This window comes from Rhinolophus sinicus, linkage group LG03, assembly GCF_036562045.2.
Source record: "Rhinolophus sinicus isolate RSC01 linkage group LG03, ASM3656204v1, whole genome shotgun sequence".
NCBI classification, from domain to species: domain Eukaryota; kingdom Metazoa; phylum Chordata; class Mammalia; order Chiroptera; family Rhinolophidae; genus Rhinolophus; species Rhinolophus sinicus.
In genome coordinates, this window is record NC_133753.1 from 87,248,317 (window position 1) to 87,265,029 (window position 16,713).

Genomic DNA, 16,713 nt, shown 5'->3' on the forward strand with positions numbered 1-16,713 from the left:
GTGAATTCTACATGACTTTGAAGAAATGGCTGGAATTCTGCACCCTAATGTTTATTGTGTGTAAAACCATGATAATGACAACCTCATATATTCTTTGTAAAAATTAAATTATAATATACATCTATATATCTATATATACATATCTATCTATATCTATATCTATATCTATCTATCTATCTATCTACCTATCTATCTATCTATCTATAAAATACTTAGTAATGCATGCCAATTATCATCACCAAATGGTAGTGATTTCAATCACAAATATATACTCTGGCCTAAGATTTTCCTGGTACATTTAGAACATATTGTTTAGGTTGTATAACAGATTAGCATTGCCAAGTTTTGAAATTTCGAAAAATCTCAGGGGAAAAAATATACAGTTTCAAGCCTTTTTTTTTCCAAATTAAATGTTAGTGTGGGTCATAATGTAGGTTGCTACCGAGAAAAAAAAAATGTTAGTGAATAATGGGCATCTGCAGACTTGTGATATAATGGATTCAGAGATGTCTATACACTCATGAAGTTTCAGATACTGTATTCCAAGAGTGAGTTCATAGTGTCACAATGGAGAGGATGAGGGATTTTTGCCCTGTTTGTGGTTATAGGATAATATTACTCATCCATTTTCATTAGCCTGATATATAGATAAAAACATGCTGGGAACCAAGTGTTGAAGGTATAAGAGAGGGCTGAGACCTGTAAATAAAGCACTTTAGTCTTAGTAATTATCTTAGTTATTAAAGACAGTTTTACTGGGGACCATTGCATAGCAGCTTATGACTGATTTGGAAGATAAATAGTCCAAAATGCATTTCCATTCTGGTTTCTAATGTGTTGTCAGTGTTTTCCCTTCCTTCAAATTGGCTTTTAGTCACAGAGGTGTTGTAAGTGCTAAATGGATTTGTTTAGTAGTCAGATAATGTCACACTCATACCTTCCAAAAGCAATTTGTCATAAATGATTTTTTAGCAGTGGCTTTTATTATGAGTTTTGCTTTGCCAAGCAATGTAATTAGTGAGCTTGTCAAGGACATGGTGCAGGAACCATTAGAATAATGCAGAAGCCAACAATAACTTTTAGCCATTTTAACTGGGCAAATATAAGATTTGATCATTTTCCCATATTTCATATTGGTTATAAATGGACTTATCTTAATGACTGCTAAAATGAAACAGAACTGAAGTCATAATAAGTCTATGTGTATATATGTTTTTTTCTTTTTTTTTTAAATATTAACACAAATTCCATTGTCCCTCAGAATGATACCTCCTACGAGCACAACTTTTCTTGTCAATAACCTGGCTGCTGGAACTATGTATGACTTGTGTGTCTTGGCAATATATGATGATGGCATCACTTCCCTCACTGCCACAAGAGTCGTGGGTTGCATCCAGTTTACTACGGAACAGGATTACGTGCGATGCCATTTCATGCAGTCCCAGTTTTTGGGAGGCACCATGATTATTATTATTGGTGGAATAATTGTGGCATCCGTGCTGGTTTTCATCATCATTCTCATGATCCGCTATAAGGTGTGTAACAATAATGGCCAACACAAGGTCACCAAGGTCAGCAATGTCTACTCTCAAACTAACGGGGCTCAGATACAAGGCTGCAGTGTAACACTGCCCCAGTCCATGTCCAAACAAGCTGTGGGACATGAAGACAATGCTCAGTGTTGTAAAGTTGCCAACGACAATGTGATACCATCTTCAGAAATTTGTTCAAGTCAGGACTCCTCTACCGCTACCTCTGCTTTGCCTCCTACCTGGACTTCAAGCACTTCTGTGTCCCAGAAGCAGAAAAGAAAGACAGGCACAAAGCCAAGTACCGAACCACAGAATGAAGCTGTCACAAATGTGGAGTCCCAAAACACTAACAGAAACAACTCAACTGCATTGCAGTTAGCTAGTCGACCTCCCGATTCGGTCACAGAGGGGCCCACATCTAAAAGAGCACATTCAAAGCCAAGTAAGTTTCTCACTTTGCCTGCTGAGAGATCCAGAGCAAGGCACAGGTACTCCCTGAATGGAGAAATAAAGGAATACTATTGTTATATTAACTCACCAAGCCCATGTGGACTATTTTCTAAAAGAAGCATGTCTATGAATGGGATGTTAATTCAGTCCAACGGTTTTGATGGGCATAGTGGAAAAGCAACTCTTTCAAAATCTGAGTGTGTATTGGAAAGCACTGTGTAACCTATTATTTCTTTTTAATGAAAACGTTATTTTGAAAACTCACATAGAAAATTGGAATTTGAAATTTTAGTCCTGTCTCTCGAATACATAGCTAATAGGGCTGAGGTGTAAAAACCTTCTAGGGTTCAGTTATTGATATAAAAATGTATACATAAACTTATATGTATATATTAAATATATATTTAATATATATATTTAATATTATAATTAATATTATACATATATATATATTTTAAAAAGGGTTAGGGAAAAAAGCATAACATAGCAGTGCCTTCCTCTATTCTAGAATTGGCTTCTAGGTTCTGCAATAGCAGATCGCAAAATGAAAGTGTCATAGGAAAAATAATGTCTTGCATAAATAATGATGTTTCCTCCAGTCTTACAAAGGACCACCTATGGATGATCGGCATTTTTCAATGAGTAGATTGTCTATTTTCTTTCAATGACAATGGTGTTTGTTTTTAGGCAAATATTGTAGAGAACAACGCTGTGTTGTTATGTTATTTAAAATAAAATATTCAATAACTTTAACCAGACAGTGTTAAAATAAGTACCCTTTTAAACAATATTCTTGGTTCAGGTGCCTTAATGGTTTTATGATAATTCTAATCCAGGACACAGCTTTTTCAGTGGGAAGTAGAAGAAAATGTAGTTGATTCTGCATTTATGAAAAAAAAAATCCAGTTCAGTTTTAAGTTACATGCCACAATTTTATATGCATCACTGGGCATGTGAAGGTATTTTCCTCCATTTAATATACATTTGTTCATCGAATGAGTTTATCTTTTTCTTAATGCAAGTTAAAAAGGGAGATAAAAATACAAGATTGCCTTTATCAAAGGGATATTTATTTTTATCATAAATAATTAAAAAAAACTTCTAATCAATTTCTTGTTACATTTATAAGCAATGTAAAGTCATTGCTCATTAACCAGATAGTGGTTTCATTTTTCCCTTCTGTGCTGTAATTCTGAATTGAATGTTTCCTTTTAGAGTAAATGCATTTATTATTTTAACCAAAACCTGTGATAAAATTTAATTAGAAATCATGCAACCTTAAAAAAAAAGATTTTAAAAATTTATTCAGACAATATCACTTTTTGATAACATGGCATTCTTGACATTCACTGAAACTGAGGTCTACATATAAATGTTTCTGTCTACTTGTTGAAAATACTGCAACATTATTTGCTAATTTTATGATGCTTTATTAAAGATTCATAAACAGGATCAACATTAAGGGGTTTTTATTTTTGATTTGAGAACGTGAGAATCTTAAACAAAAAATTAGCTATAATATTATGAGTTTTTTTAAATCAGACCACTTGAAATACCATTTAAAATAGTTGAGGAATATCAATCATTAGTTTAACTTCCTTCTGCTAGAGAGATATATAAAAATTTCAGTTAATTTTAACTTGACAGAGGTACATCTTATCACATATGATTTATTGGGATAACATTCCAAAGAAGGCAAGATTAAAGCAGTTAGAGATTACTTACTTTGGCAGTTTTAAAAATAATTGTCTGATAGGCTTTTATTATTTTAAGCTTTTCCTAAATGCCTTTTCTGCTATGCATCCCTTTCTGAAGTTTGCCTTTCATATTTCTAAAATCTAATCAGCTTTCATGCGTCAGGTATATAGTTCACGTGAGGAATAAATGAGATCACTTGTGGTAGTATTGTGTAAAATCAAAAGCGTTACTCGAAGAGTATTTTTAACACTACTTCTATAATAATGCTCTAATCCCAACTAAACATTTTTATTTATATTTTTAACTCAAAAAGTTGATACACACATTTCATATATATATATATATATATATATATATATATATATATATATATATTTAACGTATAACATCATGTTAGTTTCAGATGTACAACATAATGATCCAGTATTTGTATATACTGTGAAATGATTGTCACAAAAAATCTAGTTAATATATGGCACCATTCAGTTACAGAATTCTTTTCTCTTTTGATGAGTACTACTTAAATATAGTCTCTTAGTAACTTTCAGATATACGTACAATGTTATTAATTATATTAATCATTCTTACATTGCGTTCCCATGATTTATTTATTTTATAACTGGAAATTTATACCTTTTGATTCCCTTCACCCATTCTGTCCCCAACCCCCAGCTCCACCCAATGTCTCTGACAACCATGAATCTGTTCTCTGTATCTATGAGCTTGGATTTGTTTTGGTTTGTTTTGAGATTCCCATATATAAGTGAGATTATATGGTATTTGTCTTTCTGTAATAATGCTTCAATGCAACTAAACATTTGACATTAGCATTAATTATTTAATTCCCCATGAGGTGCTGATTGACAAAAGTATTTTACTTTCCTCTTTCCTAGTTTGTACCTACATAGTATTTAAAAATCATGACTATATAAAAGCTTTTGAGTCTTAAAGAAATGAATCCCCAAAGAAGGAATCTCTGACGTTATGAAGATTGTGAGCAAGGGGCTCTGAACTCATGCAACAAAGGCAACAACTTAGCATATTTACTCCAAGCTAATGATTAATGAATGTTTTATTTTGTAGTTGCCTATATTTTTAAAAATCAGTTTTCTGTTTATGTTTCTGATGAAACTTTATTTAAATATATTTTATTTCTCATAAACACTTGGAAATCTACAATATCTAACCATGTGAAATTTATTGTTTGACTAAAGCCATTGAAGCCATTTAAATTTTTATTACTTTTACAATACTATTTTCAGGGTGTGTTAACCAAAGCCTTGAACACTTGTTCTTAGCCATGATAAGAAGTCATGTGTTCCTGTCTTCAAAAAGTTTATTTTTTGAGACATCACAAATGATTGGCCTGTTGAGATTCAAAAGTTTTTGTTTTTGTTTATATGAGTGTATGAAACTTTTTTTTTTTACTCAGGGCTGTTTCAGTGCAAAGTGACTGAAAAATAAATCAATGGGGAGGTTGGGAGGTGATTGAAGCTACCTGGTATAGTGTCCAAAACACAGTACTTACTCAGACGGATGAATGAGTGAATGGATAGATAAATAAGTAAATGAATGAGGCCAGGAGGAAGGTGCAGTAATAAGAATTTTTATTAATTAAGACGGTGGAGATTTGTGATCCAAGTATCACCAAATATATATATGATCCAAATATATATATATGTGATCCAAAGCATATGGTTTGCTGTTTGTTGTTGTTGACTATATATAGGTTATATATATTGTTTTTTCTTCCTTATTCATAAATATTTTTCTTTGATTTTTAGTCATTTTACACCACAGTTTCAACTTGTTCAATATAAAGCAAACTAACAATATATTTAAAGAGATTTACTTCAAACTTTTTAAAAAATTATATGTGTGCCTGTGTTGTTTTTTGTTTCTTTTGGATAATTGTCCCCAATTTGAAAATTTCAAGCTATTATTAAAGTGGGTCTGTATCTAAGTGTCATAAAGGGATAATGAAGCAGCCAAAGCTGCCTTAAATTCTAAGGGGAAACAGAGATAGGTTTGATGAATATTATTTATTTTTAGTCTACAAATAGATTAGTACAGAAATACATTGAATACAATAATTTAAGTTAGGTACAATAACACCCTTGCTGTGGCCAATTTATTTGCTGCATTTTTCCAACCATTAAATGTAGTTAGTTAAGTTGAGGTGGACAGTAAGCTATTTTATGCTTTCAGACATTTGATTTTAGCTTGTAGATATATTTTACTTAAAATGTTTTGGAATGTAAGTTTTTGAATAATTGTAAGCCATTTATAACTATGACAAGTCCACTACTGAATGATACATACTTCCTTCACAAGAACTTAAAGAATTAAAAAAAATAAATAAACACATTCCATCTGTCTATAAAAATCTTTTTTTTAAATCTTTTTTTTGTAAAGCAGTTTCTACTTCACTTTAAAGCACTCAAGTTTTTCTTTTTCCCAAACTAAATTTCAATTTATTTTATTTGCATGTATTAATACTGAAATGGACTAAATATGTCATTTATTAATCTAAAAAATTAACAATATTTATCACAAAGTTTACATCAATTGCCTTTGAGTTCCTAAATTTTAGTATTTACCCCTTGTTTATTCAGAATAATAAACTTAAAAACAGTCATTAAAATGCCAACAGCTAAAAAAAAGTTCCAAAACATAAAGCATCTCTTTGTACATAAAATTGTGAAGATAAATGGGATGTTTTTCAAAGACTGCAGGTAGGAGTCCATTTTCTTCTTGATGTGGCAGAATTCCAGTTGTGTTTTTATACTGCTAAGAAAGCAATGTTCATTTATATTAGAATGAAGACTATCTACACGCTTCCCCTTTTTCAGGCTTCCCTTGTGTCTCACTGTCCAGTCTTTGCACTTTAACAATGTATGTGGATGTTTCTGTGTGTGAGTGTGCGTGAAATGATTTGGGGAAAGGAATTAAGCATAGAGATGTATTGGATGAGAAAAGGATATTTATCTTATCCTCCTCGGTTGATGATGATAATAAAGACAATAATAATTTACCTTAAGATTTTTGTGAGTTAAACATTAGTTGTGTTAAATTTATGGATAAGAAATATCTCATTTTTTAAATTTCATAGAGCAAAGAAAAAATAATCAAAATTAATGAATGAAATTTTATAATAATTTCAGAGCTCTGTCTCTTAGATTACTCAATCCTTTCCCACTCATGCTGGGTTAATACATAATAAGACTACAAATAGAATAAATTTTTCTTTTTTGTTTGTTTGTTTGGTTTTGAAACAAACAATCCTTTCTGAAGTAGTACAGATGATCACTTAATATAGAAAGAATGGTAAATATTCCTGCAATGGAGTCATCCTAAAATTGTGGTGTTATATGAAGTGGGACATAAAAAGTAGTAGTTTATAACTGGGAGTGTATTTAAGTATGAAATTACCTACTTAAGGTAATGTTAAAACTCTGAAATTTTGTCAAATATTACAAATAGCATAAAAAAATTATCAGTGTACCGTTGTCTTCTGATTTTGTTCAGCTATTTCAAAGTCAAAATTTAGGATCTGAATTTACCATCGGATAAAATTTATATACTGTACATATTTATATATCTACATAAGTTAAAAATATATTTAAGTAATATAGATATATTAATATGTACAGTTATAAAATTAATTAAAATCATAATTTTGTGTCCTGCAACATGGACTGTAACTAATGTAACAAAATTAGATTTAAATGGACTGGCTAAAGAGAACTTATTCCAGAACAACTGTACAAACTATACTTATTATTTATCAGATTACAATGGAATATAAGCCCTCTAATACAAATTGATTTTTCCAAACTTCCTAATGATAACCATCTCTACAACTTGTCTGATTTCATCCATTCTTTTTACATATGTCACTATTATGTTCATGAATTTTAAAAACAACAAAAAAGTCATTTTCAAGTACATTCAAGGGAAAAGCTATGAAATCCCTTTCATTTTGTGTTTTGAAGTGGATGCACCTTTAATCTTGTCTGAAATATGAGCTAGAGAAACACTGTGATTCTGTTCCAAACTATGTCCAATAAATAATTATTCCAGTAACATGAAGGGACTTATTAAATATACTATGTTGACTCTACCATAATGTAATTTCCTAATCTTTTTTTTTTTCCTGTATAATGTGAACATGTCTTATTATTGCTTTGAATAAGCTGGAGATGTAAAACCTAGTCTCCAGAGGCCATTGTAAATTTATATGCCTATTTGTGCTGAAGATTTTATAAGAAAGTGTTTTCTATTATTCTCATCACACATCTGTGAATGCTGAGAAATAATTTTTTCCTGTGATACCTAAATTTTTCTTTTAATTGTTTCATTTCTTAATAACAAATAGAAATATTTGCTTCAAAAAAGGACATTTTGAAATAAACAGAATGTGTGCTATGCAAGGCTATATAAAGGTACTAAACAGTTATAGCCAATTGGAACATATAGATGGATATTTGAAGGCAGAATGTTTGCATTTAGAACATTACTGTTTTACATAAGGGTACTTGGTAAAATATGCTATTGTTTTGAGAGTTATTGAATAATGGCTTATATTGTAAATGATTGTTCTATACTCTGTGTGGTGAATATGGTAAAACTACATTTCCTAAGTTGGACTTTTTTTTCCTTGATGTATCTTTTCTTGTTGATCAAATCCAGCTCTGTTGTTGAAATGTTCACTTTGATAAGGGAAAACTAATAGCAGCCTTATTCTCTTGTTGAAGTCTTACAGAAAAAGTGCATTCCATATTGATAAGTATTCATTTTAGTAACTATAGTAATATTTTAAACAATTCTACGTTTATGTTATTATGTATGCAGAAGTAGCCATAGAGAACTGTAAAGTATTGTAAAAGTAAATTGTAATTATCCCAAGAACTGGCAAGTTTTTTATTAAAAATCTAGATAAATCTTTGTTAAGAGAAATCTTATGAAGATTTCAGTAAAAAGTGTGTTAGGGTCTGATTTTTTAAAAAATGAATTGTTCATGACACTGAAAATTTTATTCCCAGATGCTTTGCTGACTAATGTTGACCAGATTGTCCAGGAAACACAGGTGAGATTCTTGTTATCTGTCACATACTTCAGCACTTTAAGTGGGTATATTCTTCTATAAATGATTTGTTTAATTTTTGTTTTACTAATTTATGTAACGTATTGAAATTGTTAATTGAAACTGAATGTCAACAGTAAAGACATTCAGTTCAGTTAAGTGAGTTAACAATTCCTAGACTTAGATGTATTTACAGTTAAATGAACATTTCTGATTCATAATGTAAGAAAAAACGGAATACTCTCAGAGTCATGCATGATATGATGTGTATTTTTAAAATAGTTCCCAATGTGAAGACAGCAGCTTAGTAAGAATATAATCACTCCTATCCTTGACCTCCACATCCTAATAGGAGCTGAGATGAAACATTATACTTCATTGAAAGTGGAGGAGCAGAGAAATGTTTCACTGTTATCTAAAATGAATGTAGCTGTTATAAAAATGGAGCAAAAGACTACCCATGAAATATTCATGGTGTTCCTTTTGTCAGTGACCAATTATTCTTTTCTTCTTCTCCTTCTCCTTCTCCTTCTCCTTCTCCTCCTCCTCCTCCTCCTCCTCCTCCTCCTCCTCCTCCTCCTTCTTCTTCTTCTTCTTCTTCCCCTCCTCCTCCTCCTCCTCCTCCTCCTCCTCCTCCTCCTCCTCCTCCTCCTCCTCCTCCTTCTTCTTCTTCTTCTTCTTCGTTGTTGACTTTCAAGTGAGTATTTGATTCCTACATTTTAATTGAATCGGAAAGTGTGCTTCCAGAACAGAACAGTATTTTAACAATATGTTAAAACAGCTGGGATAATCAGCCATTTGCTTAAAAGTTTGGCACAGAAAAAATGTTCTGCTTTTAAAAGTTCTAAAAAAGGCCATTGTTTTATTTCTTGGTTGTAAAAATAGGGTCTTGATTTTAAACAATTTGTATGGAAAAGATAACAATTACTTGGACAATCATTCAGGGGATTCCCCTATAATCCCAATATAAATGGATTGAATCCCATTCCCAAATCAAACAAAATGTTTTTCCTGCATCTTTTCTTTGCTGCATTTAGGACTCTATTCCTATGTTGCAAAAAATGAACAGATGGCTCACTGGAAACTATCAATAACACAGTGTCTGGCACATGCTTTGTCTTCTGTTTTGTGTACTGAACTGACCTGCATGAAGGTGCTTGTGTTACCACCACCCCCTTCTTCCCTTTTTAAATTTTAATCTCTCTCTCTCTCTCTCTCTTTCTCTCTCTCTCTCTCACACACACACACACACACACACACACACACACACACACACACACACTTTCTTACCCTCCCTTATCCCCTTATCCCCTTTTATTAAAAAATATATATATATATATATTTGTCTTTTCACTTTGGACATCAGTCTGTTCTGAAAGTTAGGATATCTTTATAAATGTATTAAGCAGCAAATGGTTAATCTATCAGACGCATGATCAAGAATGATACTAAAATATTCTATAAAGATTTGGAAGCAGGAGAGTCAATCTGAGCCATTTTTCAATTGATAATGAAAGTAATTTCCAAAATATTTACATTTCATAGATCATGTTACATATTATTGTGTTTACTTATTTATTTTAGCACATTGTTAGAGGTCAAATTTAGAGAAAGATAACTTCCGTCCTTGGGAGTTTATGTACTACCGGAGGTAGCGCAAGGTTTGCCAATGTGATATGTTCATAAAATTTATAATAATGACTTTTTTTTGTCCTTAACTAACTAGTATTAAAGAAACTTTGAAAAATATAGTTAAAATAAAAGAGTAAACATAAATCTGTCATGATCCAATACCCAGACCCAAATACTAATAATCAGTGCGTAATCTTTCAATAATTCATTTGTACTTGTAGTAAATTTGTGTGTGTTTGTGAGTGTGTGTGTTGTATTAAATTTACATGTACAAGGTGTGGTCACATTTTAATGTACAAGAGGTGATCAAATAATACAGTGAATTTTTAATGAAAAAATTAGAGTAAAAGACACATTACCATTAATCCCCCTCAAAATACTCCCCCTCACTTCAAACACTCTTATCCCATTGTTGTTGCCACTTTCTGAAGCAATTCTGGAAGTCCTCTTTCGTGAGTGTCTTAGATAGTTGCTTGGTCGTGCACTTTCTCGATGTCCTGAATCATTTTGACTTTGGGAAAGAGCCAGAAGTCACACGGTGACAGATCTGGTGAAAAAGGTGGATGAGGACGCACCATAATGTTTTTATTTGACAGAAATAGCGGTATACCAGAAGCGATGTGTGACATGGAGTGTTGTCATGATGGAGGATGATTTACAGTACACTTTGAAACACACTTTCTCTCAACCGTAGCTCATACCCGACTGACCAAACAAGTTGAAACTTGTCACACTCTGTTACTGAATTTTAACACACCACTTCCCATATTGAAGATACCTGCCTTTCCTTTCGATGGAACTAGGCAGCAGCAGTCACTGTATTTTGTGATAACAACAGCAGTCACTGTATTTTGTGATCACACATCGCTTTTGGTACATGGCATTTTCTGCTAAATAGAAACGTTACAGTGTGTCCTCATCAACCTTATTCACTGGATCTGGCACCGTGTGACTTCTGGCTCTTCCCCAAAGTCAAAATGACCATGAAAGGTAAACATTTGAATTGATTCAGGACATCGAGGCAGACAGGATAGTGCACTACAGACTCTCACGAAAGAGGCCTTTCAGAACTGTTTCAGAAAGTAGAAAGAATGATGGGATAAGTCTTTTCGAAGTGAGGGGGATATTTTGAGGGGGATTAATGGCAATGTATCTTTTACTGTAATATTTTTTTTTATTTAGACATTGACCGTTATCTTTTGATCACACCCCGTATACAGGTGAAAAATGTCAAATGTTTTAAAACCTTATGTTGAGTCTTTTTTAGTTCCATTTATGAAAGAAATGACTATTGTTATCATGTTATAGAAACTTCCTTTCATGCTCTGGCTATTTCCTTTCTCTTGCATTAGCAAGAAATATAAATCCAGAAGCAAAGAATAATTGTAACAAAATTACGTGGAATACATCATTCACTTGTTAGCAAACTCCTTGCTATATTTCTATTATCAGATTTAAGTCACCGTATGACCTCAGTATAACTCTTCTTGGTACTTGGTAAATGATTCCTGCTATAGCAGTCCTATCATTTCTCCAGCTGTCAGCACAACCAAACAGTGATGCCTCTTTGAAGAGCCTGTGACCTGTGTGCTGTGAGTCTTCTCATGGCTTTCCACATGTTAGCAGCACTTTACTGTGTGTGAATGAAGTGAGGAAGAGAGTTGGCAGAGATTGCTTATGCTCTCAGCTTCTTCGCTCCTTTTTTGAGAGAGGGTAATATAAAATATTAGTTTAAGTGCATATTTTCTTCAAGATGATAACATGTTTTTTTCCTACCCAGAGGCAAAATACATTTTCCAGAAATTTGGATACTACCCATTGCATTATATTTAAATTATATGCTTCCTATGTATATAGACGGTAAAAGTAAGCAAGAAAGAAAAAAGAAAAGAAAACGAAAAATTAAAACACATTCCTTTTTCAAGATGTGAACATTTTTTCCAAGGCAATAATATTAAATTGAGTATACCGCACTCCTTAATATAACATCAAGCTTTAATAGGAAGGTTCAGAAAGAGCAGAAAGGTTTCATCTAGTCAGTGCCTTAGGTGTTCTTTTTCATACTCAGGTATCTGCTAAGATCATTTTTCCCCCCAAGGGTGAAGGGTAAATATATTTATTTCATTTCTGTTAGCCAAAATAAGCCCTATGTCAATTTTCTTTCTTAAAACCCTTCCTGTATGTGTATAGACATAGAGTAGGATTAAAATAGTTTAATGTGTCACATGTAATACTTCTATAATAAATCTTAGGATTCTAATCACACTGAGATGAATTGAGAGCAAAAGCAAATTATTGATAAAATTAGTGATAATTACTCTACTAGTAAACTGGCATTTCCATATAAATTTACCTTGTGTTTTAAAATATTTCTTTGCTTAACATGAACCTGGTAAAACAATTGCTATGCCATGTTTGGCAATTAAAATAGAACAGTTGACTAGTTTTCATTTATACTGAAAACACCTAAAGTGAAATTTCTTATAAAGTATTGGCTGTATTCAGACCAACAACAAAATATGTGTACATTGTGTGTATGTTTAAATATGCACAAGAAATATTGCTTATTTGTGATTGCTTGCACCAGCCTTTAAAATAATTGCTTCCCAATTTTAATATTTTTGACTTCTGATTATGTTGTTACAGCATCAATCAAGGTATTTAAAATGTTTTAACTTTGTCATCAAATCTCTGCTACAGATGCAATAACCATAAAATGAGTGTAGTTCTTTTAGAGAAACCACTAATATATAAATGAATAAAAAGTTAGTAATGTTGAATATAAATAAACAGCAACATTTAAATAACTAGGGGAAAACACAGTTAGAAAAATACATGAAATAAGAGCTAAATGGCCAAGCAAATGTGTGTATGTGATCCAGCTATCTCTCCATTTTTTTTCCAAGAAAAATGACCAATATAAAATATTTGTACGTCTTTCTAGTGATATTCCCTTCAAGTGAATTTTTAAAAAAATAAAAGTAATAAAATAGGCACATATGTAGAAAACAACTATTTTCATAATAATTAAAACACTTTTTGACACATTTGAACATTTCAGAAAATCTGAAGAAAAAAATTGGACCCTAGTGTCATCATTGACCTTTAGAAATCATCTCATTCTTTGTTAGATATCTTAACTATGTGAGATAAAAAGCTTTCATTGTTCTCTGTTACGTTCTGAGTAAGGGCAGTAACAGCATTTCCCACAATCCATTCAATGTCACGACATTTTTCCTTCTCTTAATGCTGAAGTAGCTTTAATTTACTCTTTTATTTGTAGTAATTTTAATAAGACTGTCACAGTGTTTCCCATGATACCCTTTCACTGTTAAATGAGAACCATTACCAAAATATACTGAGCCGACCCCAAATTCATTGTCAGTTCTTGTAAAATTTTTGCATAATTATTAGTCCTTTTTTTGTCTTTGTGATGCTCTTATAATTTTCTGTTCCATGTTTAGATATTTGTGGACTCATTGTAAGAGTTTGTCTATTGATAAGTAAAGTAAAAAGTATTATTTTGAATATCCTACATACAAGGTTTTATTCAGCTTGATATTATTTCATCATTTCAATAATGGTACTAGCTTCAGAGCAGACAAATCAAATCATTGTTCCCAAAACTGATTGCTATATCCTAATGTTCAAAATGAACAGCTTTTGTATAAATCGTAATTCCACAATTTGTTAATAATATTATGTAATGTGAAATAGAATAAAAAATTATTTATGTCAGCTTATAGAATCAAGTTGATATCAAAATAAAGTTTGTATTCTGAAAGGATTTATTATTCCTAAAGTCAAACTGGTTATATGATCCACTATATTTTTCTTCTAGGTATGTATGTTTAGCCTTCCAAAATAACTACTTACTGAATCTTGAAATTTGATATAATGCAATTACATCTTTTTTCTATCAAAGGGAACATATTATTGGAAATATAAAAATAAATAAAAAAACAAACATGTCGATGTCCAATTTCATCAAAATAAGCTCTGTCATGAACCCAACAGGGAGGAATTTAGATATATCCCATTGTAATTTAAAGTGATTTTGCAATAATTTTCTTAGAATATTCCAGGTAAAGTATGATAGTGATATCTATTTTTCAGTAGTTTCCAAGGTAATTATTTTCTACAAATAGCATACACATCTATTACCTATTAACAATCCTCAAACATGATGTAAATTCTTTGTTCAGTAATTCTAAAAAATTACTCATTGTTCCAAATGTAACTTCACTTATTCAGATTATCAAGTATTTTGAAATATGCTCTTAAATAAAATATCGCTACAGTATTTCATCTACCTTTATCACATAAAGTTATCAAAATAGCCATAAAATACTTTAATAATTTCATCAAGTTATCTCAATATGTTCTATATCAGCATTTTGATATAGAATATTCAGTAGATAACTAAGACTCTATAGTTCATGACTCATTTGTGCCATGCATTTTATAACCTCAAATTATAAACATGTAGCTGTTTTTAAATGGGAGACAGAAAAATTACTTACATTTCATGTGTATGAAATTGTGTATTTCTCAAAAATTATTTTCTACCTTCTTCTAGGATAGACTTTATGACATATCTTAAATCCAGTACTTAGTACTAAGTAATGAGAACTCATATTAGAAGAAAATATTTTTATAGTTTATTATTCTTAAGATTTTATTATAGAAGTATCATATGTGATACATTAACATATGTAAATATTTTTAAATATTTTTATATTATTCCAATATCATGTTAACTATGGAATACCTTTGCTTTTGAGTTACTGTCAGTTTTCACATTTTGTTCTGTGGGTGAAGAAATTATTGAAGATGAATAATTATTTGCACTATCAGTAAATATATAATTAAATTTACTAAAATTTTAATATGATACAAAACTCCCAGCAGAATATATAAAAACATAGAGAATACTTAGGTTTTAGTTGTAATGAACAAATTTGATTTCATAGGTTCGTATTCATATTTTAAAAAGCAGTGTGAATACTTTTTAAAATTTAAGTGCCATACATTACTGAACAAAATCATTATATTTTTTATCTTATTTATGTAAATATGGAACACCAAAGCAAGGGACAATGCCATTTCACAATTTGGCTTTGACTTGCATAACTATTCAGGCTTAATACATTTAGATTCTTTTTAAAATAAAATTATTTTATATATCCACCAATTGGAAATTACCAAGCAACATTTTAAGTGCTAAGGTGCATGTCTAAGTTGCTTTCAGGGAGGTGTTTTATATTTTTAGCAAGAAACTCCTGCCTGACTTCTTATAGTTTAAGAACTTCTAGATTTCTAGCACAATGATCTTATTAGCTATGTCTTTCTTTCTCTTTCTTTCTTTCTTTCTTTCTTTCTTTCTTTCTTTCTTTCTTTCTTTCTTTCTTTCTTTCTTTCTTTCTTTCTTTCTTCCTTCCCTCCCTCCCTCCCTCCCTCCCTCCCTCCCTTCCTCTCTCTCTCTCTCTCTCTCTCTTTCTTTCTTTCTTTCTTTCTTTCTTTCTTTCTTTCTTTTTTTCACTTTCATTTCAGAGGCTGGAGTTAATCTGAAGAGCACCACTTCTCTCTCTCCTGAAAACAGTTGCCACTGATATTTTTACTGGATAAAATTCAAAAATGTTTCCGTTCGCAAAGACTAATTGTTGAACTGGTGTCCTAGAAGAAATTGTCCACAGGAGCCAAAGCAGAAGTCTCTGATGCCCGCGGAACTGGCTCCATCAGATAGATCATGGTTCATCCCCTTTTAAAACCAAATTGTTTTTAATTCTGGCCCACAAGTATTTTTTTTAAAAGAACGAAAGAAAAAAGCCTACATTGGCATCGAGTTCTGTATCAATCCATGTTCCATTGCCATCCATGATTTAAGACTGTAGAATCTTGAATAACTATATCACTTTAACAAATAAATGTTTTACTATGACTTAATTTGCACATTGCCTGATTTGTAGATATATCAGTGGTTTCAAGTATGAATGGTGAAATGATGATTGCAAGAACTAATAAGACTGTGTTATGTTTAAGTAGTGCAAAAACCTTAAGGGATTACAAATTGCTTTATAATATTGGAACTACTTCTTCCATGACTGAAGTGCACCCACTTCTGTAGGTGAACAGTGCAGCTGTTCAAACAGCGTTACAGAAATATTATGCCTCAGTGTAGGCATATTATAATAAATGCAGATTTGTTCATTGCTTTTCCTGAAAGCCAGGGCAATGGTGTTTTAATAATTTCAGGCCTTGTGTTTCATCATCAGTACCTATCTCTCCAATTTTGCACAATTTCAGGGTCAATAA

At 31.5% G+C, this 16,713-nt stretch overlaps 1 protein-coding gene across 3 annotated transcripts in view; it reads left to right on the forward strand.

The window, feature by feature from the left end:
- Positions 1–16,339, forward strand: part of LRFN5 (leucine rich repeat and fibronectin type III domain containing 5) — a 266,786-nt gene extending 250,447 nt beyond the window's left edge. Inside the window, exons 4-6 of one of the 3 annotated variants that reach the window (XM_019752190.2) lie at positions 1,262–1,974; positions 8,726–8,769; positions 15,952–16,339. In XM_019752190.2, coding sequence (XP_019607749.2) covers positions 1,262–1,974; positions 8,726–8,769; positions 15,952–15,969 — 775 coding nt within the window. In that variant the 3' untranslated portion in view covers positions 15,970–16,339. Of the gene's footprint in view, positions 1–1,261; positions 2,321–8,725; positions 8,770–15,951 lie in introns of those variants that run through there. The other 2 variants (XR_002139234.2, XM_019752187.2) reach the window with 2 other exon arrangements.
- The last annotated feature ends 374 nt before the right edge of the window (positions 16,340–16,713 follow it).